This window comes from Callorhinus ursinus, unplaced genomic scaffold (genome assembly GCF_003265705.2).
Source record: "Callorhinus ursinus isolate GAN/ISIS: 27379988/994484 unplaced genomic scaffold, GSC_fseal_2.0 scaffold52, whole genome shotgun sequence".
Taxonomy (NCBI): domain Eukaryota; kingdom Metazoa; phylum Chordata; class Mammalia; order Carnivora; family Otariidae; genus Callorhinus; species Callorhinus ursinus.
The window spans coordinates 8283617-8311360 of record NW_027397114.1 but is presented as its reverse complement, the minus strand read 5'-3'; the positions used below and the strand labels follow the sequence as shown (position 1 = coordinate 8311360).

The following is a 27744-nucleotide window of genomic DNA, read 5'->3' as shown; positions in this document are numbered from 1 at the left end:
CTTGGTATATAATTAAAAGCATCCGATGCTCTGAACTGCTACAAGTTTAGTTTAATCCAAAGGTAATCCTAATACCAAATTCTAATACCAAATCTCCCAGATCTTTAAAAAAAAAGAAAACTGGAATTGCGTGAGAAGTATTTCTGAAATTTGAGAAAAAATTAGGAAATGGGAATGAATTGGGCTGGCTTGGAACGTCGTGTTACAAAGAGCCAATATAATTTTAATTTTTCCATCTAGTATCTCAAGAAATAGTATTATCTTTAATAAAACATTTCTGATACAAATATTCTTTGAAATACTAAGTCCTTCAGTAAAGAGATCCCGGGATTTTAATTTACGAAAGCCTTTGCCATTCCGAAGCTGAAACAAGTGCGGACAACAAACACCATAGCTAAAAGCAGTTAAGTCTGAAGACAACCGAGCGCTAAGAGTAGGCGTTATTGGAAAAATCTCGCGAGAAGCACCTTAGTCACTATTTTTCGCGATATTTTGGTGCCCAGCCTTTTTTCCATCTCTCGCAGGATCACGGTTAATCTCGCGATATTTGGGAAGTTCCGTTGGGAAGATGGCGGCGGCCGGGAGCACCCTTCTCTTCTTGCCGCCGGGGACTTCAGACTGAGCCTTCCCTGGAAGAGTGGGGACGGCTGGTGCCCTGCGTCCCGGGAGCCCGGACCAACTTGGTTCCTTCGTTAGTGGTGGGGAAGGGCTTATCCTCTTGTGTAGGATTCAGGACCTCCCCACCGTCGGGATGAAGGCTCAGGGGGAAACCGAGGGTGAGTGACTTGAGGGGGGAAAGCAGGGGGCGGGACACAGCTTGGGGGAGCCAATCTGTGAGAGGACCTGGGGGGGGTCGATGCTTCCGCGGGGGCAACGCTCCCGAGGTCGTGGAGTCCGGGAGGCGGTATAGCTTCTGACTGTGCCTTCCTTGGTAATGGAGGGCTCTGACTCTGGGGTGATGGGGGCTCTCAACTTCTGTGAAGGTTTCCTGCTTAGCTAGGGACAATCAGTTGGGCCTCAGGACATTTTCAGCCTAAAGTTGATGGAAGACCAGGCGAGTGAATCTAAAACCTGCTTAATCTCGTTTCAGAAGAGATGTCTGAATAATGACATTAAAAAAATAATAGAGCTGTGTGTCAAGTATTGAAGGATGTTTGGCGTTAGTGAAATGATTAGGACCTTATGGTTTTAAAAACCAATAGTTTAATAGAATGTCACAATGTTCAGGTCTTGTACTATTGTGTATTTGTAAAATGCGTTGAATTTCATCCTTTCAGTGCTTGGACTAACTCAAACTGCTGAAAAAACAACTTTTCTGTGGAACCTTACTTAGATTCTCTGAAGTTCTACACTCTTAAATGCTTCCTTAGCATCTTGGATATAGTTCTGTTAATAAAGATCACTGTATTGATGTTTACCCATCCATCTTCTCCACTTTGAGCTTTGTTAGATCAGGGACCTTGCCTTTCTCATCATTGTGTAGACCCTGGCACAAAAAGTGTTTGAGCATTCGTGTAAAGTACTTATCATCAGGCTTCTCGAGGAAAAGGGGGGTGGGGAGTGTATTTTAAAGGAGAGGAAGAAGAAAGTGGGTGCAGAGGATTAGTGAGTGTCAAATGGAAACTCGATGAGGCAGGAATTTTGTCTAGTTTGCTCATTACTGTATCCCCAGCACATAAAGCAATGCTTGAGTGAGTGAGTCTTGAAAGTGGAATTGCCAACAATGTGTCCAGAACTGCAAGCTGGCTGAAACAGCCCCAAAACCGGTTTTCCAGAAGATGAGGACATTGGAGAAAGGAATTTGAATCTTGATTTAGAAAATGTCACTGCCTTAACTCTGATTGGTGACATTCTATTCATATTTCAACACCAACATCAACTGTCACCTTTTCTGTAACATCCCCAGGACTGATACTGAACTCTTCCTTTTTTGCATTTCAGTTGTAATGTGTCTCTGTTTTTAACAGCATATCTCATTTTGCTTTCTGTGATGGTTATTTCCACTTTAACTTATGTACACCCCCTCACAGATATCATCGCAGGCGTATTGTGTGTTTTTGCTCTGCTAGGGGTCTCTAGAACAGGTCCTCGCTCATACTAAGAAGTATAAGAATTAGAGGAAGGATCAACTATATTTCAGAAGTAAAAATTTTAATAAAAATAAAAACTATAATTCAATAATAAAAGTAATAAAAATTCAAAAATAAATAAAAATCAACTAAATTTCAGTAATAAAAATTAGGAGGGCTGGAGAGCATAAGAGTTGTTCAGTCCAGGAAACTGAGACTTTTCTTTCTCTTACCTCTGCTGGAATCTCATCCTTTAGTCATTGACATATTCCCTATCCATATGGTTTTAGTTTTGAATTCAAACAGGAAAAATTAAAATGGCAAATACAGCCTGTTTTCTTGATAATACTTCTACATTGATCTCTTAGAATTATGTCAAAAAATTAAGAAAGTCTGTATTTCACACTGAAAACCAACTAACTATAGTAAGGCCATGTTCAAATATATGCCCTACATATATCATGCGAGGGATTTCATGCATATCATGGAACAGTTTTGTCACTAAACATAGTCTTGATCCTGAAACATAAATAGAGGTGGTTCTTTTTTTGGTTTTCATTAAAAGACTGAATAGAAATCATTTATGTTCTATGGTGTTCATTTGATTAGACCCCAATTTCTGTCTTCTTGTTATTAAAAGTAAAGTATTTGTATATTTTGAAGCAAATGGTGTTGAAAAATATTTTAACTGAGTTGTTACCAGGATGAAGTATGGGGGTTTCTTTTGGAAGAAAAATTGTGGAGGGTCTTGAAAGAAGAGTTTCTAATGCTGTTTTCTAATTTATATCGTAGAGTCAGAGAAGCTGAGTAAGATGAGCTCTCTCTTGGAACGGCTCCATGCAAAATTTAACCAAAATAGACCTTGGAGTGAAACCATTAAGCTTGTGCGTCAAGTCATGGTGAGGATTATGCTGGTGGATAAAGTATTGTGCTTAGATAATTATTTAATAAGCTAAGCTCCCTCAGTAGATTTTTTTCAAACTAGTTATTATAGTGTGTCCTGAGTTTTTTGTTTGTTTCTTTAAGTGAGTGTGAGAGCGTGAGCGGCCAGGGAGGTGCGAGGGGGGGAGGTTCAGAGGGAGAGGGAAAGAGAGACTCTTTTTTTTTTTTATTAAAGATTTTTATTTATTTATTTGAGAGAGAATGAGAGATAGAGAGCACAAGAGGGAAGAGGGTCAGAGGGAGAAGCAGACTCCTGCTGAGCAGGGAGCCCGATGTGGGACTCGATCCCAGGACTCCAGGATCATGACCTGAGCCGAAGGCAGTTGCCCAAACAACTGAGCCACCCAGGCACCCAAAAGAGAGACTCTTAAGCAGGCTCCATGCCCAGCACAGAGCCTGATGTGGGGCTCAATCTTATGACCCTGAGATCATGCATGACCTGAGCCAAAATCAAGAGTCAGACGCTTAACCGACTGAGCCATCCAGGTGCCCTCAGCCACTTGATTCTAATGAGATAGTATTTTCATTGTATCTATACTACTAATAGAGTTTCCAACTGATTTTTTTTTTTTTTAAGATTTTATTTATTTGACAGAGAGAGGGTGCGCACAAGCAGGGGGAGCAGCAGAGGGAGAGGGAGAAGCAGGCTCTCTGCTGAGTAGGGAGCCCGATGCGGGCCTGGATCCCAGGACCCTGGGATCATGACCTAAGCTGAAGGAGACGCTTAACCAACTGAGCCACCCAGGCGCCCTGCAATGGATTTTTCAAAAAGATTTATTTATTTATTTTAGAGAGCATGTGAGCATGGGGGAGGGGCAAAGGGAAAGGGGGAGAGAGTCTCAAGCAGGCTTTGTGCTGGGCTCGATCTCATTGAGATCATGACCTGAGCCAAAACCAAGAGTTGGATGCTTAACTGACTATACCACCCAGGCACCCCTAGAGTTTGCAATTGATTCTTAATTAGCTTCACCTGTTCACTCTGTCTACCTTTTCTTCTATAGTACTACTTCTTGAGTCATTTACCAGTATGGGGAGACCTTAAGTGAAAGTTAAGTGGAAGACAGGGGGTAGGGCCTGGCTGTTAAAATTTCATCCATATGATTCCAGTAGTAGTCAAATGATGTAGGAAAACTTTACTTCTATGATTTGACCTCTGCAATGGTTATATGGATGTGTTCACTTTGTGATAATTCATGGATCTCTTCACTTAAGATTCATATACTTTTTTGTATATATGTTATACTTCAATGAAAGTGCCCCATCCTCCCCAGCAAATCTTACTTTGGGTCCAGAGTAAGTTCAGTTTAGTAGATTTATTAGTGTTTAAAATGATCATATCAGTATAGCCCTAGCAAAAGAACTAAAGTTGCTGTCAAAAGACCTATATTTGAGGTACTTAGTACCTATGTGACTTTGGACAAATTATTGACTCTCTGAGTTCCCTCATCTGGAAAATAGAGGCACACAATACCAGTTTGCTTTCCCATATAGTTTTGTTGTACGAATCATGTGAGATAATGGATATTACAGTGTTGTGTTGCTGAAAGATTTCTGTAGGGGCGCCTGGGTGGCTCAGTGGGATGAGCGTCTGCCTTCAGCTCAGGTCATGATCCCAGGGTCCTGGGATCGAGCCCCGTGTCGGGCTCCCTGCTCAGCAGGGAGCTTGCTTCTCCCTCTCCCTCTGCCTGCTGCTCCCCCCTGCTTGTGCATTTCTGTGTATTTCTGTAACTGTAAATTTGACAAATGTATGTATATCTTCTGCTGAGGATTATGTACATAGAATGTGGGTTTTTGTTTTGTGTTATTTTATTTAATGCCTTAAATAAAATAATGGCAGTTTTTCAAACCAAAATAATGGCAGTCTGGGGATTCAGAGGTTGTCATTTTTATACTACCAGGTAGCCATATTCTAGTTTGAAATATGTTCTGTAAATGATATTGTCATTAGAGAGACATCATGAGATAGAGGAATTCCAGGTGGCTACTAAGACCCTCTCACGGGGAACCAGTGTCTTGGTTTGGTTACCATAGCTTCCACTGTCTACTTCTCATTTTGCATATTCAGAAACCTGATTTTATTGGTGTATTAAGACTTTGAAAGTTTTTCAACAACTGACATAGTAACAAAATCTCAGTAGACTAAAATGTAAATCAGACTGCCAATTTATTAATTTACCACAGAGGGTTTATCTTTCCACTTAGCAAAATATTTGTATCCACTGTCCAGAGCAACCCCTTATCTATCCAAGGTACAAGGGAAGCCCGATTATTAATCAGATGTTTGTTTTATGAAGGTGGAATTAGAACAAAGAGATGGATTTAGGGCATGGAAAAGCCTGAAAAACTATCCTTGTATCATAAAACTTTTCACATTTCTAGGGACTGGAATGTCGTGCAGGGAGAAACTTCCTTGGATAGGGTTAGAAAAACTGTCAAATCTTTTGCTCTTGGGAGTCCCTTTTTCTGGACTACACATTCTGTTTCTTAGAGTCAATCTAATTTTACTAAGGTTTGGTTTTATTTCTTAGATTACATGCGAATCACCTTGTTAGATTTGGGAATTGTCAAATCTCCTGAGCCACCTCATTTAACTGACTAAACTTAGGATGTAGTTACTTCTGCAGGAGGCTGATCTCATTTATTATATTTGATTCTTCCTAATCTAAAATAAGATCTGGGCATACCTTTTTCTACCTTCATGTATATGGATATGGAAGTATCCTCCATAGGAGAAGCAGGCTCCCCACTGAGCCTGATGTGGGACTTGATCCTAGGACCCCAGGATCATGACCTAAGCCCAAGGAGTTCTTCTCCAAGGAAGAACTTGTCCTCCTGTGGATGAATGGACAGAGTAATAGGAGTCTATAGATTATCTTGAGTATACAAAGAATATAGAATATATAGACTACAGCATTTGGTCTGTAGATTATCCTGAAATATTACTACTAGGAGAAGTACATTTACGTGAAACACTGTTGGCTTGGTTAATTTCTACCTCAAATGTTTTCCTACTTAATACAGGAGAAGAGGGTTGTGATGAGTTCTGGAGGGCACCAACATTTGGTCAGCTGTTTGGAGACTTTGCAGAAAGCTCTCAAAGGTTTGTAAACATGTTTGAAATATGCTTTCTTAAAACACCCAATTTTATACTTACACAAGAAATGTAAATTGAGATAGATCAACTTTCTATGCTAGGTGTTGCTCTTGCTTTCACCATGGAGTTGAGATGAGCTCTTACCTGAACTTTTGAAACATTTATTTTTAATCTATTTTGGAGGCTGGTAGAGATTCAAAAGATAATTGATGGAGAGTAACTATAAGGTAGCAGGGGAAAGTTGTCTTTTTTCTTCACATATTCTCTTCTAATTAACTCAAATAAGAAGATGAACATTTTAACTCTAATAAAAGATTTTTACATTGTTTATGGACAGTGTTTTCAGGAAAGCAAATAAAATTTAAATCATGAGCTTGAATATTCATGTTTATAATTGCTAGTTCTGTGTATTTTGGGGGAAAAAATTGAAGTAAAAACATATTTTACTCTGATCCACCACAAATGAACCTGATTCAGCTGAATATTGTTTTTCCTCCCCCCCCCCCTTGGGTTTCCTTTGAAATCTGAAGTCTGAGAGTGGGTTTCTACAACTCTCATCACCCCTTCTAACATTTCCTTCTCTGATGGTTAAGAATCGTTGTTTAGTTCATCAAAATGTAGAGGATCCCACTTTTGCTTCTTCCAACTCAACACAGAGTCTCAGTCTTGAAAAACTCTGGTAGCCCTTCCCAATCTGTGGAAATAACCATAGTATGTAGAGGCAGAGGCTGGTACTTTTTTTTTAAATTGTAAAATATACATAACATAAATTTCACCATTTTAACCATTTTAAATTATAATTAAGTGGCATTAAGTACATTCACATTGTGTGTAGCCATCATCACCACTATCCATCTTTAAAACTTCTTCATCTTCCTAAGCTGAAACTCTGTACTCATTAAACAATAACTTCTCCTTTCTCCCTCTCCTCAACTGTTGGTAACCATCATTCTACTTTCTGTCTGTAAGAATTTGTCCACTCTAGGGGCGCCTGGGTGGCTCAGTCATTAAGCGTCTGCCTTCAGCTTGTGTCATGATCCCAGGGTTCTGGGATCAAGCCCCACATCGGGCTCCCTGCTCAGCAGGAAGCCTGCTTCTCCCTCTCCTACTCCCCCTGCTTGTGTTCCCTCTCTCGCTGTGTCTCTCTCTGTCAAATAAATAAATAAAATCTTAAAAAAAAAATTTGTCTACTCTAGATACCTCATATAAGTGGAATCAAACAGTATCTGTCCTTTTGTGACTGGTTTTTCACTAGCATACTGTCTTCAGTGTTCATCCATCTTGTGGCATGTATCAGAATTTCCTTTTTTTTTTAAAAGCTAAATAATACTTTGTATATATATACCACATATTTCTATATTCAAACATGAATGGACATTTGGTTTCCATCTTTTGGCTGTAGTGAATAATGCTGCTATGAAAATTTAATTTTTCTTAAAAGATTTTATCAGAAGTGGGGGAGCGCAACCAGGGGGAGTGGCAGGCAGAGGGAGAAGCAGGCTCCCCACTGAGCCTGATGTGGGACTTGATCCTAGGACCCCAGGATCATGACCTAAGCCCAAGGAATATGCTTAACCGACTGAGCCACCCAGGCGTCCCTTGAATATTTGTTTTTATGTTGGTTTGGTTTTGATATTGATCTTCCTTATTCTAGCATTAGCAGATACATTTGTCTTTTTGAAGTTAAAGATAACTTATCCCAGATGAGCAATGCAAAAGGGAGAGGAGAATCGTCCAGTAATTTTTTCTTTCTTTTTTTTTTTAAGATTTTTATTTATTTATTTGACAGAGAGAGACACAGCAAGAGAGGGAACACAAGCAGGGGGAGTGGGAGAGGGAGAAGCAGGCCTCCCGGACGAGCAAGGAGCCCGATGCAGGGCTTGATCCCAGGACCCTGGGATCATGACTTGAGCCGAAGGCAGACGCTTAACGACTGAGCCACCCGGGCACCCCTCAATAATTTTTTCAAATAGCTCTTTTTTAAGTAAGCCCCGCCAACATGGGGCTCGAACTCACGACCCCAATATCAAGAGTCGCATGCTCTACCAGCTGAGCCAGCCAGGCGCCCCTCAGATAGATTTTTTTTGATCCTTACTACTGCCTAGGTCACAGCTAAGTCTTACTAATGAACTTGTACAAATCATAAGCATTTGAACTATTGAATGTAACGGCTTGGAAGGATGGGTATACTCCTTAGGATGTTGCGGTCTCTGAAGAATAAAATTTAAGTATTTGGATCATTTTGTGATTTCCCTTTTTTACTTTCCTAGTTACATCTTTACCAGCAATGACTGACCGCTTGGAGTCTATAGCAAGACAGAATGGGTAAGTAGTCTATCTCAGGCAGAAGTATTTAACTTAGTGTTGACTTTGGGTGGCTTTATTTATGTGTCTTCTATTAATTTTTGTTTTGATTTGTTCCTGCTAGACTGGGCTCTCATCTCAGTGCCAGTGGCACTGAATGTTACATCACGTCAGATATGTTCTATGTGGAAGTGCAGTTAGATCCTGCAGGACAGCTTTGTGATGTAAAAGTGGCTCACCATGGGGAGAATCCTGTGGTATGTGTTGTTGATATTTCACTGGAATCTGTGGGGTTTACTTAGGGACCTTAAAATGAATTGTTGGGGTTTGAAATAGCTTGGGTTTAGGTTTTTCGTGAGCCACTGTAGAGATGATGTGATGGGCTATAATATCAATAGCTCTAGAATTTAGAATAACATGGGTCCATCTCTGACATCATCCAAAGGCTTCGACAAGTGGAGACACTAGAGGAACGCTTTCCATTTCATATCAACAAACATGAGCCGCAATTGAACAATAGGTGCTGGGGATACAGAATTCCTTAAAGTTCCTATCCTGAAAGAGCTAATAATCAAGGACAGATAATATTATACATAGCTAATGTCTCTGAAAAAGCCTGTAATAGAGATGAATGTTTAATGTGTGTAACCAGACAGTTGAATATGGACTCCAAGGATGGCATTAAAGGGAGGTCCTAATGTTTTAAGCTACTGAAAGTTGATTCCTTTATAAACTAGTTCGGATGTTTTGATCTTTAATTTCCCACCCCAACCCCATGGTTTACTAAGTAGGAAGATGCTTTTTGATTATCTTAATAGAAGGATTTTCTGTAGTTTTAATGTTTTTGTTATAAAGCATGTGCTCTTAACAAAAGAGAAAAACTTTTGATGTCTTCAGAGACCTTAAAGTAGTTTAAGGTTTTAACGTGATTTCTTTAATTTCAGAGCTGTCCAGAACTTGTACAGCAGCTAAGGTAAGCAAATGACATTTATATTCCCTGATACTGGCAGACAATGCTGTTCTTTATAGTCTTTTTTTTTAAAGATTTATTTATTTGAGAGAGAGAGAATGAGAGATAGAGAGCACGAGAGGGAAGAGGGTCAGAGGGAGAAGCAGACTCCCCGCCCAGCAGGGAGCCTGATGCAGGACTTGATCCCGGGACCCCAGGATCATGACCTGAGCCGAAGGCAGTCGCTTAACCAACTGAGCCACCCAGGCGCCCTATAGTTAGTCTTGAGGTTGGTCAAAAGTTACTTTCCTAAGGAACATATTTGTTTTCTTGGATCAGGATTTTTCAGAGTCTGTATTTGTTCACTTTCAGAATTGATTTGGTTCTCAGCCTACCCCGTCTATCCCAGGGTTCCTCAACCTTGGTAGCATTGACAGGATTGGAAAAGTCTTTGCTCCAGGGGGCTGCCCTGTGCATTGTAGGATGTTTAACTACATCGTTGGTCTCTCCCCATTAGTATCTCCTGACCCGTGACAATCAAAAATATCTCTTGATATTGTCACATGTTCCCTGGAGGGTGAAATCACTTCTGGTTCAAAACTACTGATCTAGCCTCAAAAATTCTGTGTGCAACAAAAATAAATAGAACCTAATTATTGAATCAGAGAAGGCTTGAGAAAATTGAGTCTATACCATGGAAAGAACTTTTTTTCACTTTGAGAAAAGTTGTTTTACATTTAAGGTATATGTGTGATAAACTCCCATCATAGTAGAAGCACTACACATGAAGAGTTTCTTGGCAGTTGATGGCATTTCCCCCTGGATTATCCTTTCCTTTTAAATTGAGTGGAAATTTACTTTCTGGATTTTGAGAAAGTCATTACATCAATTTTATGTCTTAAATATAGCAAGGTTCTCAGATAGTACATGGAGATGTCTTAATATGTAATATTGAGGAAATAAGTTTTATACTTGGCCTTTGCAGTGACCATTTTAATGTGTTCATAGCCAAATGTGCCAAATTTGAACCACCTTTTAAAAATTGCATTGCAACATAAAAGCAGCCTTTTTATGAGTTTATTGAATCAGTTAAGTCTAGCAAGGGTGTGTTGCCAGAATAGTCCAGAAAGCCAGTATTTCTGGTTCTAATCTGGAGTAGGAAACTGCACCAGTTTATGAATTGGTGGTGTTTTAAAGTTAATTTGTAAGCATGTTTTGAAGTGGGAAGCTCAGAAATAATTTTAGCCTTTATATACTATTTTTAGTCACTTTGTATAGATGGTGATTTTAAGGTGGGAGCCTTTTCACTGCTGCTCTTGTTTTGTTTTACTGTCTTCATGGCATCTTGGGCCATGAAGTGGCCCAAATGTGTTGTATATATGTAAGTGTTGAATATATGCTCAGTAATGCCTGACCAAATATCCGACATTGTTAGGGCAATTTAGCTTTCAAGAGACTTTTTTTTCTTTTTTTTTAAGTTTGAAAAAGATACAGAGAATTAGAAATGTTGAGTTGTGTTGGATTCCTGAGCCTGCCCACAGAACCCAATTGACTAAGAATCCAAGCCTGAATATTGGGTTCTAGGATGCGAGGGGTCTAGGTAGTAGTTCTTTTTCCTGGGGCAGGTCTAGTCATACGAACATTGTAGAATTTGTGGTTTGCCTCCACAGTGCTCATCTCCTTTTCTCTTGGTCTCCCCTCTCTCTCCCAAGTGTTCATTTTCCTCTTTGCTTTTAGGTTGCCATGTACATACATGCAAGTTTTCTATCTTCCCAATTTACTTATTTCCATTTCCTCTCCAATCAAAAGTTTGTTTTTCTCATGACATCCAGTCATCTCAGTTACATATTAAGAGGAAAAGAAAGTGATTTATTTAAACCAAGTCTCATTACTTAGGATCAAATTATTGTAATATATGAATTATTAGGTCTTTTTGACATTTTTTATAGTGCTTACGAGCACCTTCTCTAGATAAATGGGATAGAGAAAGGAAAACATTTCATTTTCTTTTGCTATTTTTGATTAATTCTAGAAAACTTTGGGGAAAAAGAGTAAAGCAAATTATTAAAATTAGTTTTATGTAGCCATGGTTTTTGGCACTTTGCATTGAGTAGTAATTGTATGTTTTATTCTCCTCCCTCTCCCCTGAATTCCTTATAGGGAAAAAAATTTTGATGAATTTTCTAAGCACCTTAAGGGTCTTGTTAATCTTTATAACCTTCCAGGGGACAAGTAAGTATTTTTTAATTTTTTTGTTTTTGTTGGAAAAATCAGTATAGATGTAAATCATTTTGTGCTTAGAAATTTGCCAAGTCTTCTGCCCTATCTTATTTGTGATTTCTTATCATAATGACAACCTGTAGCTTCCAACTTCGTATCTTTTGAAGGTATTTGAAATAAATAATTTCTGTATTGGATATAATGCTAACAGAGACTAGAATCCTTGAGATGTCTTTAACATAATTGATTTTTAAGCTGAAAAGAAATTAGTTGTTGTGGAACTGGCTCATCATTTTTAACCTACCTGGGATTCTCTTAACTAGCTTGGCTCTTTCAAACAGAATTGCCCTCTAGGCTATGTTTTATGTGTGTATATATGTGTAGTTTTCAACTATTTAACTCTTGTTCTCTTCATCTACTTTCTAGCAAACTGAAGACTAAAATGTACTTGGCGCTCCAATCCTTAGAGCAGGATCTATCTAAGATGGCAGTTATGTATTGGTAAGACTGGCTAAGGTGTCAATTCTATATGACTCTCTGGATACTTTGTTCTTAAAGTTTTTCATCTAGGGGGTTATTAGGGTCCCATATTATATTATAGATCCATATTATTATGTATTTTATCTATACCGTATATCTTGCCCATCTCTTTTTACTTCCCAAGTGATTGCATTCCATTTTCTCAGTATGTCTAAGTTGTTGGTTGATATTCCATCAGTTTTACTTGAAGTCTTGTCAAACCTGGCCTCACATCTGATAAATAATAGTCTAGTTGTAATTTTTGTTCACCATATTACAAACTGCTTTATACTTGTAAATAAGCTCTTTACCTTGAAAGTGAAATACAATTGCTATATGTCCAGTTATAGGACAAGTTATTAAGATTGAATTCTAAGACTTTTAACAGCTTCTCATTAGTATATTGTGCACTAATACCTTCGGGGCTTTAATACAAGCAAACATAGATCATTTGTCTCACAGGAAAGCAACCAATGCTGGTCCCTTGGATAAGATTCTTCATGGAAGTGTTGGCTATCTTACTCCAAGAAGTGGGGGTATGTGATCCTACTTTGCTTGCTTCAAAAATTATTTATTTATTTAAGATTTTACTTATTTGTCACAGAGTGAGAGAGTAAAAGTAGGGGGAGCGGCAGGCAGAGGGAGAAGCAGGCTCCCTGCTGAGCAAGGAGCCCGATGTGGGACTTGATCCCAGGGTCCTGGGATCATGACCAGAGCTGAAGGCAGACGCTTAACGACTGAGCCATCCAGGCTTCCCTGTTTATTCATTTTATTTTATTTTATTTTTTAAAGACTTTATTTGTCTGAGAGAGAAAGTGAGAGCAAGAGAGAGCATGTGCACAAGCGGGGGGGGGGGGGGGGGGGGGGGGAGGAGAAGGCGGCCCCCTGCTGAGCAAAGAGCTTGATGCAGAACTCGATCCCAGGACCCGGAGATCATGACCTGAGCTGAAGGCAGACACTTTACTGAGCCACCCAGGCATCCCTATTTATCTTTTTTTTTTAAAAAAATATTTATTTATTTGAGAGAGACACAGAAAGAATGGAGGAGTGCGCATGCGGGGGAAGGGGCAGAGGGAGAGGTAGAGAGAATCTCCAGCAGACTCCCCACCGAGCACAGAGTGGAGATCATGACCTGAGCCGAAATCAAGAGTCTGTCGCTTAACCCACTGAGCCATCTAGGCACCCTGAAAAATGTAAAAATGTTTTATTTTAGTTAAGGGGTGATTACATTTATACCTTGGGTTTATAAGCAGAGGGAGAAAATTACCAGTCACTTGTATATTTTTAAATGGTTTCTAAGGTGTTAGCACCTGCCTTCCCCCAGTTACATTTTTAAATTGTGAAGTAAATTATTGCCACTAGAATTAATACTTACGCTTCCATCATATTTCATAAGTTGTTTTGGAGCATGAGTCCTCTTATCTATGGAATTATTTTCTCATACACAGTTCTGTACAAATGGGAACGTTTTTATTTGCAATTTACCTGATAAAAATAGTGATGTTTTATTTTGCATAGGTCATTTAATGAACTTGAAGTACTATGCCTCTCCCTCTGACCTACTGGATGATAAGACTACATCTCCCATCATTTTGCATGAGAATAATGGTAAGACTTGAACTGAAAAGCAACTGACAGTTTTGTTCGGTGTTTTAAAAATATTTAAAATAATTTGAATTCCTGAGCCTGGTTGTGTATTTCCTGATTTGCTACTTTCTTATAAGTTTGCCATCACACCAAAGTTTGCTGTTCCTATCAGATTTTGCATGTGATTCTTACACACACACATAGTCTTAATATATACACATGTATGTGTACACCATACATAATAATAAAAGCTTAACAGGTGCTTTTGAACAAGTCGAATGAATGAATGAAAAGGTATAAACCATTTGACTTGAAATAATCTCCTTTAATCATTACTTCAAAGGTGAAGAGATTAGCCAATTTACTAAAGAATACAATAATGGATGTTGTTTCCTATTTGCATTTTTAAAATTTTATTTCTCATTAGAAGAATGAGAAAACCCAGTGTGGGGCTTGAACTCACAGCCCTGAGATCAAGACCTTAGATGAGATCAAGAGTTGGATGCTTGGGGCGCCTGGGTGGCTCAGTCGTTAAGCGTCTGCCTTTGGCTCAGGTCATGAGCCCAGGGTCTTGGGATCCAGCCCTGCAGTGGGCTCCCTGCTCCTTGGGAAGCCTGCTTCTCCCTCTCCCACTCCCCCTGCTTGTGTTCCTCTCTCGCAGTGTCTCTCTGTCAAAAAAATAAATAAAATCTTTAAAAAAAAAAAAGTCAGATGCTTTACCAACTGAGCCACCCAGGCGCCCCTCTATTTGCATTTTAATACACTAAAACAATGAGAAATGGCCTAATACCTCATTTGGTTCTCTTGTAATTTTAGTCATTGACTATCCTATAATCATAATTCTATTTAAATGCATTCTGGAATTGGAGAAAATAAGTGTTGGTAATGAACCTTTAAAACATTTTTTTTCTTTGGACTGCATTGTTTTCTGTATTTTATTTACTGACAGAAATATTGGTTGTAGAAGGTAGTTTCTCAAATTTCTAAGTCATATAGGTATTACAGTATCTGACATTATGCAGAAATTAGCCTGTTTTTGTTTTTAAATGTTAAGATCCTTGTAATTTGTGTTACTTTGGAGAAAACCCTTTTTATTTCCTATTCTCAGTTCCTCGATCATTGGGCATGAACGCATCAGTGACAATTGAAGGAACGTCTGCTATGTATAAACTCCCAATTGCACCATTAATTATGGGGTCACATCCAGTTGACAACAAATGGTAAGAAGTATAATTCTAGCAAAGTTCATTTTTTCAACTTCAAGCCCAGTACGAAACAAGTATTACTTTGACTTGCCTCTTTCCTCACTTGACTTTCTAGAGATTGGCTTTTTATTTTATGCATTTAATTTCTCTTTTCAATATCTATTTGAATGTTCCTCTCTGAAGTCTGCTTATAGAACACATTGTCTATCCTGAGAGAGAAAGAGAAGAACTGTACTAATTCCACTGGTTTAATGATGCTGTTTTTTTGTTTTTTTTTTATGTTGATCATGGGACTTCTCTTGACTGGATAATAACTAGAGATAGATGCTTGATTAACTACTTTAGGGTTAATAAATAGGATGTTTGGAACTAGGGAAAGAAAGTTGAAAAAGTGAAATTTTTTTTTTTTTTTTTTAAGATTTATTTATTTAGGGACACCTGGGTGGCTCAGTCAGTTAAGTGACTGCCTTCGGCTCAGGTCACGATCCCGGAGTCCCAGGACTGAGTCCCACATTGGACTCCCTGCTCAGCGGGGAGTCTGCTTCTCCCTCTGACCCTTCCCCCTCTTGTGCTCTCTCTCTCTCTCTCAAATAAAATCTTAAAAAAAAATTTTTATTTATCATTTATTTATTTGAGAGAGCATGTGCGTGCATGCGAGCAGGGGAGAGGGACAAGTAGACTCCACACTGAGCGTGGAGCCTGATGCTGGGCTCAATGTGGAGCTTGATTCCACAGCCCTGAGATCATGACCTGAGCCGAAATCAAGAGTTGGATGCTTAACCAATTGAGCCACTCAAGCGCCCCAAAAGTGAACTTTTTTATAAACATTTTAATTATTTGTTTTAAGTAATCTGTACACCCAATATGGGGCTCAAACTCATGACTGCAAGATCAAGAGTTGCATGCTCTACGACTGAGCCAGCCAGGTGCCTCAAAAGAGTGAACTTTTTAAATTTTTTATTGTTATGTTAATCACCATACATTACATCATTAGTTTTTGATGTAGTGTTCCATGATTCATTGTTTGTGCATAACACCCAGTGCTCCATGCAGAATGTGCCCTCTTTAATACCCATCACCAGACTAACCCATCCCCCCCCTCCCCTATAGAACCTGTTTGTTTTTCAGAGTCCCTCGTCTCTCATGGTTCGTCTCCCCCTCCGACTTACTTCCCTTCATAAAAGAGTGAACTTTTGGTAGACTTTTGTTAAATGATATGGACATATCTAAGAATGGGTGTTTAGATTTTTCATTTTTATATCAAGGCAAAATCCAACCCACACCCTTCTTTTTTTTGAAGGACCCCCTCCTTCTCCTCCATCACCAGTGCCAACAGTGTTGATCTTCCTGCCTGTTTCTTCTTGAAATTTCCCCAGCCAATCCCAGTATCTAGAGCATTTGTTCAGAAACTTCAGAACTGCACAGGTGAGTTTTAAGTATCAAGAGCTAATTCTTGTTAAAAATGTGAAAAACAAACATCAAATTCAGATGATCTTAGACCTCCTTCAGTCTTCAAAAAAGTACTGATGAGTATAAATGTCATGGTGCTTTATACTAGTAAATGCTTAGTAAGTACTTTTTCAATAAATGGATGAATGAAATAGAAGTCGTGAAGGGAAAACTGAGCTGTCAGCATTTTGATGTTATTACGATCATTATGTTCTTGTTTTTCCAGGAATTCCATTGTTTGAAACTCAACCAACTTATGTACCCCTCTATGAACTGATCACTCAATTTGAGCTGTCAAAGGACCCTGACCCCATACCTTTGAATCACAACATGCGATTTTATGCTGTAAGTAAGGCTCCATAGATTGTTGTTATATTTGAACCCAAGATCAGAATCTTCCTTTATAGGATTACTGGGTCAGAAACATTCTTTTGGACTACTGGATCATTTCCTAGTTCCTCATTCAGGCAGGAAATTACAGAAATTTCTGAAACATACTGAAGAAAAAGCATGAGCTTCCAAGTCAGGAAGTTACAATGTACATTTCATGGCCAGAATTTCAGATGAAATTCTCTTAATGGTATCCTGAACTTTTGTAAGTTTGTAAGTAGATGTTAAGAATTCCTAATGTTTGGGGCGCCTGGGTGGCTCAGTCATTAAGCGTCTGCCTTTGGCTCAGGTCATGGTCCCAGGGTGCTGGGATGGAGCCACGCATCGGGCTCTCTGTTTGGCGGGAAGCCTGCTTCTCCCTCTCCCACTCCCCCTGCTTGTGTTCCCTCTCTCGCTGTGTCTCTCTCTGTCAAATAAATAAATAAAATCTTTAAAAAAAAAAGAATTCCTAATGTTTAATTCTTTCAAGTGTCATGAGCTTATAATCTGAAAAGGTCCTTCAAGTACATATAGAGAAGAAAGTGCTAGAATGAATAAATTAAGAAAGGTTCCAAAACCTCATCTGGACTTGAATTTATTTGAATGTTTGAGGATAGTCTAAAGTAGTAGTTTCCAAACTCTGACTGTGTTACAGTTATACAAGGTGTTTTATTAACAATGCAGATTTTGCACTTATGGTTTAGGGGCCTCTTTTATACACATTTCTGATGTAATTTTTGTTAGTTAGGTTAGGAAACCACTAATAGAATATTTATAGAAAAGGGGTCTTTTCAGCCAAGTTAGTAATTGGCATTTATAACATCAGCTGACCAAAGAATTCACTGTGGAGTTTTATTATTCACTGAGAAACTACTGCTGATTTTTGAGGAATAGGGGTTTTTGGTATTTTGTGGTTGGAGCACTATGGGAGAGTAAATAGTGTTCATTTCCTTTGTCCTTTTTGCCCAGGCTCTTCCAGGTCAGCAGCACTGCTATTTCCTCAACAAGGATGCTCCTCTTCCAGATGGCAGAAGTCTACAGGGAGCTCTAGTTAGCAAAATCACCTTTCAGCACCCTGGCCGAGTTCCTCTTATCCTAAGTCTGATCAGACATCAAGTGGCCTATAACACCCTAATAGGAAGTTGTGTCAAAAGAACTATTCTGAAAGAAGGTATTGCCTTTCTTTTTAATATACTTACTGGCAAATGGAGACTCTTTGTTCTTGTGGTTCTCTAATTTGGTGGCTTATATCTCCTGTGGAGCTTTTATAACTGTTTTCCATTCGCAAGTGAACTGAATTAGAACTTCAGTGGGAGGAGTTGGGAATCTGGTTTAAGCTCCACATATAATTATGATGGAACTAATCCGTAAATTGGCATTTGGAAACCACTGTTTTTTTGCAATGGACTTACTCTTTTTTTGCATACAGTGATATAATTAGGTACCTACAGGCCTGAACCTTACAGTAGGTATAGAAGATAGAACTTGGGATGCTGTGGGGAGAGATGATTTCTTTGTTTCTTCTTTTTTTTTTTTTTAAAGGCATCTCTACACCCAGTGTGGAGCTTTTATTCATAACCCTGAGATCAAGAGTTGCATGCTCTGCCAGGTGCCCCAGAGACGATTTCTTGAGATTTAAATTTTAGGTTGTTAGGATAGTGCTTCCCAGCTTTTAGTCCTGCCTGAGTATGTTTCCTGTCCCCATTCTTTGGGGAACTTAAGCATATAGCTTAAAAAGGGGTAAGACCCATGCCCTTTTTTCTCCCTAGATTCTGGAATGCTGATATTTTTCAAACATAGTTTGCTGTTAGAATCCCTGATGAGACTTTTGGCTGCTCTAATTAACTGTAATTAATTTTTTACCTTAGTTGTAAAGCACTTCAGTAATAGAGATGTATTAATGCGAATGGCAGGCAAAAAGAAACAAGGCAAATCAGGAGATCTCTTTTTTGGGAATAAGAATTGCTTTAGAAGGGTGCCTGGCTGGCTCAGTTAGTTAAGCATCTGCCTTCACCTCAGGTCATGATCCTGGAGTCCTGGGATCAAGCCCCATGTCGGGTTCCCCACTCAGCGGGGAATCTGCTTCTCCCTCTCCCTCTGCCCCTCCCCGCTGTGTTCTCTCTCTCTCTTGCTCACTCTCTCAAATAATAAAATCTTAAAAAAAAATACAAAACTACTTTAGAAATGAGAAATTTTAGAGAGGGTAATGACACTGAGAGTGTGCAAGTGTGCTTATGGCCCTTCTATTTCATGTATTTGAATCCTGGGAGAATTCTCCAAGTAGTTTCACGGCATCTAGAAATTAGTTTTTGCAAGCCATTTATGAAGTTAGTCCTGCAAGATGCATGCCTTTCCCCAAGAAAGTATGTGATCCTTGTCTCTGGGCTTCCAGCATGTTTGGCTTAGGAACCTATGATGATAGTTAGATATTACATGTATATTTGGCATGAGAATATCATTTTATTTATTTACTCATTTATTTATTTTACAGATTTTTTTCTTTTTTATTTTAGAGCCGTAGCAGGGGGAAGGGCAGAGGGAGAGGGAGAGAGAATCCTTAAGCAGGCTCCCTGCAGGACCCTGAGATCATGACCTGAGCCAAAATCAGGAGTCGGCTGCTTAACCAACTGAGCCACCCAGGCACCCCAAGGATATGATTTTATTTTATTTAAAGATTTTATTTATTTATTTGACAGAGAGAGAGAAAGAGAGAGCACAAACAGGGGGAACAACAGGTAGAGGGAGAGGGAGAAGCCAGCTTCCTGTGGAGGCAGACGTTTAACCGACGGAGCCACCCAGGTGCCACTCCAAGGATATCATTTTATTTATTTATTTTAAAGATTTTATTTATTTATTTGACAGAGACACAGCGAGAGCAGGAACACAAGCAGGGGGAGTGGGAGAGGGAGAAGCAGGCTTCCCGCAGAGCAGGGGGCCCGATGCGGGGCTCGATCCCAGGACCCTGGGATCATGACCTGAGCCGAAGGCAGACGCTTAACGACTGAGCCACCCAGGTGCCCCAAGGATATCATTTTAGATTATAGCTCCTACATCCATGCTTACCAAACTATGGGCCACATAACTAACATCTGCAAACACTGATAGAAAGCAGGGTTTATGGCAGTGGTTCTGGATGTCTTATCAAATAGAATGAAAAACTATCGGCCATCTTTATTTTCATAATTCACTTTCAAGAAAAGGCATTTATATCTGTCAAGGTCTTTAATAATTTAGGGATTAAATGGTCTTCATTTTAGAAAGTGGAAGTTTAGTTACTTCTTTATTTTGGAGTATTTATAACATAAGCTGACATATTTTTTGGAATCTGATTCCTTCTGTCACCTGTGAATGATATAGTAGGCTTTACGTGTAAAAAATGTGTAGGATTGGGGTGCCTGTGTGGCTTAGTCGTCTGCCTTCAGCTCAGGTCATGATCCCAGGGTCCTGGAATCAAGCCCCACATCGGGCTTCCTGCACAGGAGGGAGCCTGCTTCTCCCTCTCCCTCTGCCCCTCCCCCTGCTTGTGCTCTCTTGCTAGCTCTCTCTGTCAAATAAATAAAAAATCTTAAAAACAAATAAAAGTTAACTTACCTAAAAAAAAAAAAGTGTGGAATTTAGTTTCTAAGGAGATAGAGAATTTCATCCTGTATACTTAGGGATTATTATTTACTAGTGTCTAGTCTTATATTTGGTTGATTATTTTATGATTTTCTTTGCCTTTTAGATTCTCCTGGCCTCCTCCAATTTGAAGTGTGTCCTCTCTCAGAGTCCCGTTTCAGCGTATCTTTTCAGCACCCTGTGAATGACTCCCTGGTGTGTGGTGAGTTGTGAGGGGGCTAGCACTTTTCTTAGGGCAGCAGTTTGGTCCCTTTATCTTCTTTTAGAAGCCAGAAGCTGAATTTCTCTCAACTCCTATGTATTTTGTCTTTCAGTGGTAATGGATGTACAGGACTCAACACATGTGAGCTGTAAACTGTACAAGGGGCTGTCAGATGCACTCATCTGCACAGATGACTTCATTGCCAAAGTTGTTCAAAGGTAGCACTGGCCCTTTTCCATCAGAGTCCCATTAAGAGATGTATAAGGAACTCTGTTTTCAGTATTAGAGTGAATGGGAATTCAGGAAGAAAGCATTTAGTCACTGCTTTGAATTCACCTTTCTCTGTTTTGGGATTCAAAAGTAATGTGAGCTTTGGTTTTTTAAATATTATGAGAGTAATAGGAAATAAGATAGGTAACTTTAGGTCCAGTATTAGGGTTCTTTCGGACAGCTGAAATAAGATGTAGGGGGTTTTTTGTTTGTTTGTTTTTTTACTTTGCATCACTTTTTAACATACGTAATATGTCACGTGGTGGCAGGTGGGAAGATAACTTAAACCAGTCAGCTTCCCAGAAATATTAATATGTAATTTTGAGATTTTTCTAGAGTAGGTGCTTGTGGCCTGTTTTATCAATAAATTTTATTGGAACACAGTCATGTCTGTTCATTTATATATTGTCTTGCCTTTTTTTTTTTTAAAGTTATTTTTTTAGAGCGAGAGAGTGTGTAGAGTGGGGAGGAGCAGAGTGAGAGGGAGAGGGAGAATCTCAAACAGACTCCCTGCTGCACAGGGAGCCTGATGCGGGGCTTGATCTCAGGATTCTGAGATCATGACCTGAGGTGAAATCAGGTCAACCAACTGAGCCACCCACGTGTCCTTATATATTGTCTGTGGTGCCTTTTGAGCTAAGATGGCAGAATAGTTTGGACAGAAACCATGGGATCTTCAAAAGCCTAAAATGTTACTGTTTGGTCTTTTAAGAAAGGTTGCTAAGATGTTCTACAGCAAAGCATTTTCTAAAATATATTGTTAAATTTATCTGTAAGATAAAAAGTGCTTTGCTTTAAAGTAATCAAGATTTTATACCAATAATAGCATCTTTCATGGTATAGCTTTGGGATGATCTAAGTTATCAAGGTTTAGAATTTGATGGTTCAAGAGATTATTCTAGTGGTTCATTAAGATAAATAGCATATCCCATTAATCACATGTGAAGCCCCAAAAGGAGGTATTTTCTTACTGAGTTCATTACTATCAGTTTTCTTTTAGTTCAGTATGACATCTAAATTGGGCTCTTGTTTGTGGTTAGTTGGTTTTTGGTAGTGCTTCAAAAGAGGTTGAGAGTGCCTACTGGTACAGATTCTTTTTAGAATGAATTTGCCCAAAGCTCTGGCATTTTACAGAACTATCTCTGCCTTTCGGGTTATTTGCCTTACCTGAAAATTGCCTACTGCAAACCTCTGAAGGCGTATCTGAATCTCAGGCAGAATTAAAGGCTGTTTTCCCAAGTAAAAATTGTTTTCATTCAGCAGCTAATACACTGCTAACTTTGTTTTTTCTATCTTATTTTACAGATGTATGTCCATCCCTGTGACGATGAGGGCTATTCGGAGGAAAGCTGAAACCATTCAGGCCGACACCCCAGCACTGTCCCTCATTGCAGAGACAGTTGAAGACATGGTGAAAAAGAACCTGCCCCCGGCTAGCAGCCCAGGGTATGGCATGACCACAGGCAACAACCCAATGAGTGGTACCACTACACCAACCAACACCTTTCCGGGGGGTCCCATTACCACCTTGTTTAATATGAGCATGAGCATCAAAGATCGGCATGAGTCGGTGGGCCATGGGGAGGACTTCAGCAAGGTGTCTCAGAACCCAATTCTTACCAGTTTGTTGCAAATCACAGGGAACGGGGGGTCTACCATTGGCTCGAGTCCGACCCCTCCTCATCACACGCCGCCACCTGTCTCTTCGATGGCCGGCAACACCAAGAACCACCCGATGCTCATGAACCTTCTTAAAGATAACCCTGCCCAGGATTTCTCAACCCTTTATGGAAGCAGCCCTTTAGAAAGGCAGAACTCTTCTTCCGGCTCACCCCGGATGGAAATATGCCCGGGAAGCAACAAGACAAAGAAGAAGAAGTCATCAAGATTACCACCTGACAAACCCAAACACCAGACTGAAGATGACTTTCAGAGGGAGCTATTTTCAATGGATGTTGACTCACAGAACCCTATCTTTGATGTCAACATGACAGCAGACACGCTGGATACACCACATATCACTCCAGCTCCAAGCCAGTGTAGTACTCCCCCAACAACTTACCCACAACCAGTACCTCACCCCCAACCCAGTATTCAAAGGATGGTCCGACTATCCAGTTCAGACAGCATTGGCCCAGATGTAACTGATATCCTTTCAGACATTGCAGAAGAAGCCTCTAAGCTTCCCAGCACTAGTGATGATTGCCCACCCATTGGTACCCCTGTTCGAGATTCTTCAAGCTCTGGGCATTCTCAGAGTGCCCTCTTTGACCCTGATGTCTTTCAAACCAATAATAATGAAAATCCATACACAGATCCAGCTGACCTAATTGCAGATGCTGCTGGAAGCCCTAGTAGTGACTCTCCTACCAATCATTTTTTTCCTGATGGAGTAGATTTTAATCCTGATTTGTTGAACAGCCAGAGCCAAGGTGGTTTTGGAGAAGAATATTTTGATGAAAGCAGCCAAAGTGGAGATAATGATGACTTCAAAGGATTTGCATCTCAGGCGCTAAATACTCTGGGGGTGCCAATGCTTGGAGGTGATAATGGGGAGACTAAGTTTAAAGGCAATAGCCAAGCTGACACAGTTGATTTCAGTATTATATCAGTGGCTGGTAAGGCTTTGGGTCCTGCAGATCTTATGGAGCATCATAGTGGTAGCCAGAGTCCTTTACTGACTACTGGGGACTTAGGGAAAGAAAAGACTCAAAAGCGAGTAAAGGAGGGCAATGGCACCAGTAATAGTAGTCTGTCAGGGCCAGGATTAGATAGCAAACCAGGGAAGCGCAGTCGGACCCCTTCTAATGATGGCAAAAGCAAAGATAAACCTCCAAAGCGGAAGAAGGCAGACACTGAAGGAAAGTCTCCGTCTCACAGTTCTTCTAACCGACCTTTCACCCCACCTACCAGTACGGGCGGATCCAAATCTCCAGGCAGTTCAGGAAGATCGCAGACTCCCCCAGGTGTTGCCACACCACCTATTCCCAAAATCACTATTCAGATTCCTAAAGGCACCGTGATGGTGGGCAAGCCCTCCCACAGTCAGTATACCAGCAGTGGCTCTGTGTCTTCCTCAGGCAGTAAAAGCCACCATAGCCATTCTTCCTCCTCCTCTTCCTCCTCTTCGGCTTCCAACTCAGGCAAGATGAAAAGCAGTAAATCAGAAGGTTCCTCAAGTTCCAAGTTAAGTAGCAGTGTATATTCTAGCCAAGGGTCTTCTGGATCTAGCCAGTCCAAAAATTCATCCCAGTCCGGGGGGAAACCAGGCTCCTCTCCCATTACCAAGCATGGACTGAGCAGTGGCTCCAGCAGCACTAAGATGAAACCTCAAGGGAAGCCATCATCACTTATGAATCCTTCTTTAAGTAAACCAAACATATCCCCTTCTCATTCAAGGCCACCTGCAGGCTCTGATAAGCTTGCCTCTCCAATGAAGGCTGTTCCTGGGACTCCCCCATCCTCTAAAGCCAAGTCCCCCATCAGTTCAGGTTCTGGTGGTTCTCATATGTCTGGAACTAGTTCAAGCACTGGCATGAAGTCATCTTCAGGGTTAGGATCTTCAGGCTCATTGTCTCAGAAAACTCCCCCATCATCTAATTCTTGTACAGCATCTTCCTCTTCCTTTTCCTCAAGTGGCTCTTCCATGTCTTCCTCTCAGAACCAGCATGGGAGTTCCAAAGGGAAATCTCCCAGCAGAAATAAGAAGCCATCCTTAACAGCTGTCATAGATAAACTGAAGCATGGGGTTGTCACCAGTGGCCCTGGAGGTGAAGACCCAATGGATGGCCAGATGGGGGTGAGCACAAATTCTTCTAGCCATCCTGTGTCCTCCAAACATAACATGTCAGGAGGAGAGTTCCAGGGTAAGCGTGAGAAAAGTGATAAAGAAAAATCCAAGGTTTCCACCTCGGGAGGTTCAGTGGATTCGTCTAAGAAGACCTCAGAGTCAAAAAATGTGGGGAGCACAGGTGTGGCAAAAATTATCATCAGCAAGCATGATGGGGGTTCTCCCAGCATTAAAGCCAAAGTGACTTTGCAGAAACCTGGGGAAAGTAGTGGAGAAGGGCTCAGGCCTCAGTTGGCCTCTTCCAAAAACTATGGCTCTCCACTCATCAGTGGTTCCACTCCAAAACATGAGCGTGGCTCTCCTAGCCATAGTAAGTCACCAGCATATACCCCCCAGAATCTGGACAGTGAAAGTGAATCAGGCTCCTCCATAGCAGAAAAATCTTATCAGAACAGTCCCAGCTCAGATGATGGTATCCGACCTCTTCCAGAATATAGCACAGAAAAGCATAAGAAGCACAAAAAAGAAAAGAAAAAAGTAAAAGACAAAGATCGAGACCGGGACCGGGACAAAGACCGGGACAAGAAAAAATCTCATAGCATCAAGCCAGAGAGTTGGTCTAAATCACCCATCTCTTCAGACCAGTCCTTGTCTTTGACAAGCAACACAATTTTATCTACAGACAGGCCCTCAAGGCTCAGCCCTGACTTTATGATTGGGGAGGAAGATGACGATCTTATGGATGTGGCCCTGATTGGCAATTAGGAACCTTACTTTTTAAGACAAAAATGGCCAGAGAAAAACTAATAAGTTTATAGGCAAACCACCATAAGGGGTGAGTCAGGTCTGATTTTGTGTTCAAGAATCTTAAATGGCATGGCTTTGACACCGAGCTGGGTGAATTTAGAAAGGCATAGCCAGACCCTACTAAAGAGACCATAGGGTTTGATTCTGGTTACCAAGAATCACTTTTTCCTTTGCCAGAGAAAAAAAGAGAAAAAAAAAAAGTTAAAATACTTGCTTATGAAAGGGAGGGGGTGGGTGGGGCATAGGGAGAGGGAAGGGTGGGAAACAGTTTTGTGGGAAATATTCATATATATTTTTTTCTCCCTTTTTCCATTTTTAGGCCATGTTTTAACTCATTTTAGTGCATGTATTTGAAGGGCTGGGCAGCAAATGAAAAAGCAATACATTCCTTGATGCATTTGCATGAAGGTTGTTCACTTTGTTTGGATAGTTGTCCATTTGAGGCATGGACAAATGAAGGACTTTGGTCATTTTGGACACAAGTAATGTTTGGTGTCTGTTTCTTAGGAGTGATTGGGGGAGGGAAGATAATTTTAGCTATTTATTTGTAATATTTTAACCCTTTATCTGTTTGTCTTTACACAGTGTTTCTAATTCTATAAGGTTCAGGGTTCAGAGTGATGGGAGGTGGAAGAGCAAGGCTTATTTGGTGGTAGGGAGCCTGTAGCTTGTGCTGGTACTGTAGCATTAAGCCCAAGCAGATTAGTCAGAGTCCACCTTTGGAGTTAAGTAGAAAAACCAAAATGGTATTTTTGTTTTAGGAGGTTTATCATAGGGTTCAGACATCATAGGAATATTAGGAGTTACCTCCCTGTGGAGGTACTGATTTATAGTCTCTTTGTCCTTTAATAAAGGCTGGGCTGGCTTTTTGGGATGTAAACATGTTTTCAGATGCAGTAAATTTTAATGTACAGCCTCCCTGACCCAGTGGCATGAAAACCATTACAGAATTAATAGTTCTCCTATTTCCACAATGTGCCAAAAGTCCACATCCCAGCATTTTGTTTGTAGGAGAACTGATGCCATTCCTGAGAGCTGGGCTCCTTGTTTCTCTGCATCACATGGAGAAGGAGTCCAGACTTCAATCGCTCCACTGTATGCTCCCTTAGATAAAACAGTAAAAAATTTGCAGCCATAGTTCACTTAAAACAATTTCAAGCTCACTTGAAGTAATGGGGGCCTGGAATGCTAGGTGGGCATGAAGATAAACCCTTGCTACTATGTAGCAACCCAATTGGACCTTTTTTGGAGGAATAGGTCTGAGTCTGGATTCTGGGGGACATCAATAAGAAGCCCTTCTCATAAATATAGAAATCCAGGAGACCATTTGAGTGCAACACAAGTTCTCAGTATTTGGAGGGTCCTCTCAAAATTCTGCGGCCTTACTTTGATTTTGACACCTGCACTGTGCCATTCCTGATGATTCCATTCAGGATCTGTATCAGCAGGACGGGGCACAGTCCCCAGCACAACTCTTCTGGATTAAAAAAAAAAAAAAAAAAAGCCAGGTGATTCATTTGTGTGTGTGTGTGATAAATGGAAGTGACTTCATCAGATATTGAAGAAGATTTCTATATTCAGCTCTTTCTGCAGGTTGGAGTTAGCATAGAGTTGGAAAATCAGCTTTGGCGTTCTTTCCTGACTGTCTCTGATTTCCTCTAGTGTTCTCCCTTTTCTGGTCATCAGCTCTCAACAACTCTGCCACTTTTGTGTCCCAAGGTAATAAGAAGTAGGAAACGAAACATTGCAAAGTGGAGCAAGAAAAGTTATCGGTTACCGTATCAGAGTCAAATGTCTTGGGTGACACTAAGGAGGACATGGGCAAGGTGATACCAGAGTGCTTTATCTTGTGATGCTGATACAGTAGCAGCCTCTCAGACATATAACCAGGTTGGATTTCTCAAAAGTTTCTCACCTAGTTTTGAATCCTATCCCATTGGTTTCTGCAGAGAAAAAAAAAAATGTTACGTGGTTTTTAAGTTTGTTCTGGGTGGGGAAAATCTTATGGGGAATGTACTACATATCAGGGGCTCAGCTTCCCCAAGCAGAGCCAACAGATTCCAAAATGAGTAAACTGGGAAGCTTTTTCTCTCTTTCTGTCTTCATCCCAGATCAAAGAATCCCGAGTTAGGATCTGGATGAAGGATAAGCCCCTGAATTGTCGATGGGCACACCCCACACACTGACCCAGCATCTGAACTTGCTTAACAGGGAGCCGGGGCTAACCTGCTTCACCCTGCCTGAGAACCAGGGAGCACTGCATTTCTCCACAGGGTGGAGGAGAAGAGGCAGAATAAACCAAGCCTGGGACACCTCCCTCCTGTCTAGGTGTCCTCATTCTCCTGTTTCA

At 40.4% G+C, this 27744-nt stretch overlaps 1 protein-coding gene across 4 annotated transcripts; it reads left to right on the top strand.

Moving 5' to 3' along the window:
• The first annotated feature begins 548 nt into the window (after positions 1-548).
• Positions 549-27744, top strand: MED1 (mediator complex subunit 1). 4 transcript variants are annotated; one of them, XM_025859211.2, is made up of 17 exons: positions 549-776; positions 2862-2968; positions 6033-6111; positions 8376-8430; positions 8534-8666; positions 9354-9382; positions 11519-11590; positions 12005-12079; positions 12560-12633; positions 13616-13705; positions 14793-14904; positions 16190-16314; positions 16565-16683; positions 17677-17878; positions 20432-20527; positions 20640-20745; positions 22103-27744. In XM_025859211.2, exons 1-17 carry the CDS (start codon positions 752-754, stop codon positions 25350-25352), a joined length of 4749 nt encoding a protein of 1582 aa, XP_025714996.1. In that variant the 5' UTR covers positions 549-751; the 3' UTR covers positions 25353-27744. The 4 variants fall into 4 exon arrangements, with proteins under 4 accessions (XP_025714996.1, XP_025714997.1, XP_025714998.1 ...); XM_025859212.2 differs by lacking the exon at positions 2862-2968; XM_025859213.2 differs by lacking the exons at positions 549-776; positions 2862-2968; positions 8534-8666 and having other exon boundaries at positions 6032-6111.

Excerpts from the sequence above, each read along its gene's own strand:
- MED1 (XM_025859211.2), top strand. The coding sequence starts at position 752 with ATGAAGGCTCAGGGGGAAACCGAGG. Across the intron at positions 6,112-8,375 it reads TTTGCAGAAAGCTCTCAAAG|TTACATCTTTACCAGCAATG; the intron begins GTTTGTAAACAT and ends TTACTTTCCTAG. Across the intron at positions 12,080-12,559 it reads AAGATGGCAGTTATGTATTG|GAAAGCAACCAATGCTGGTC; the intron begins GTAAGACTGGCT and ends TTTGTCTCACAG.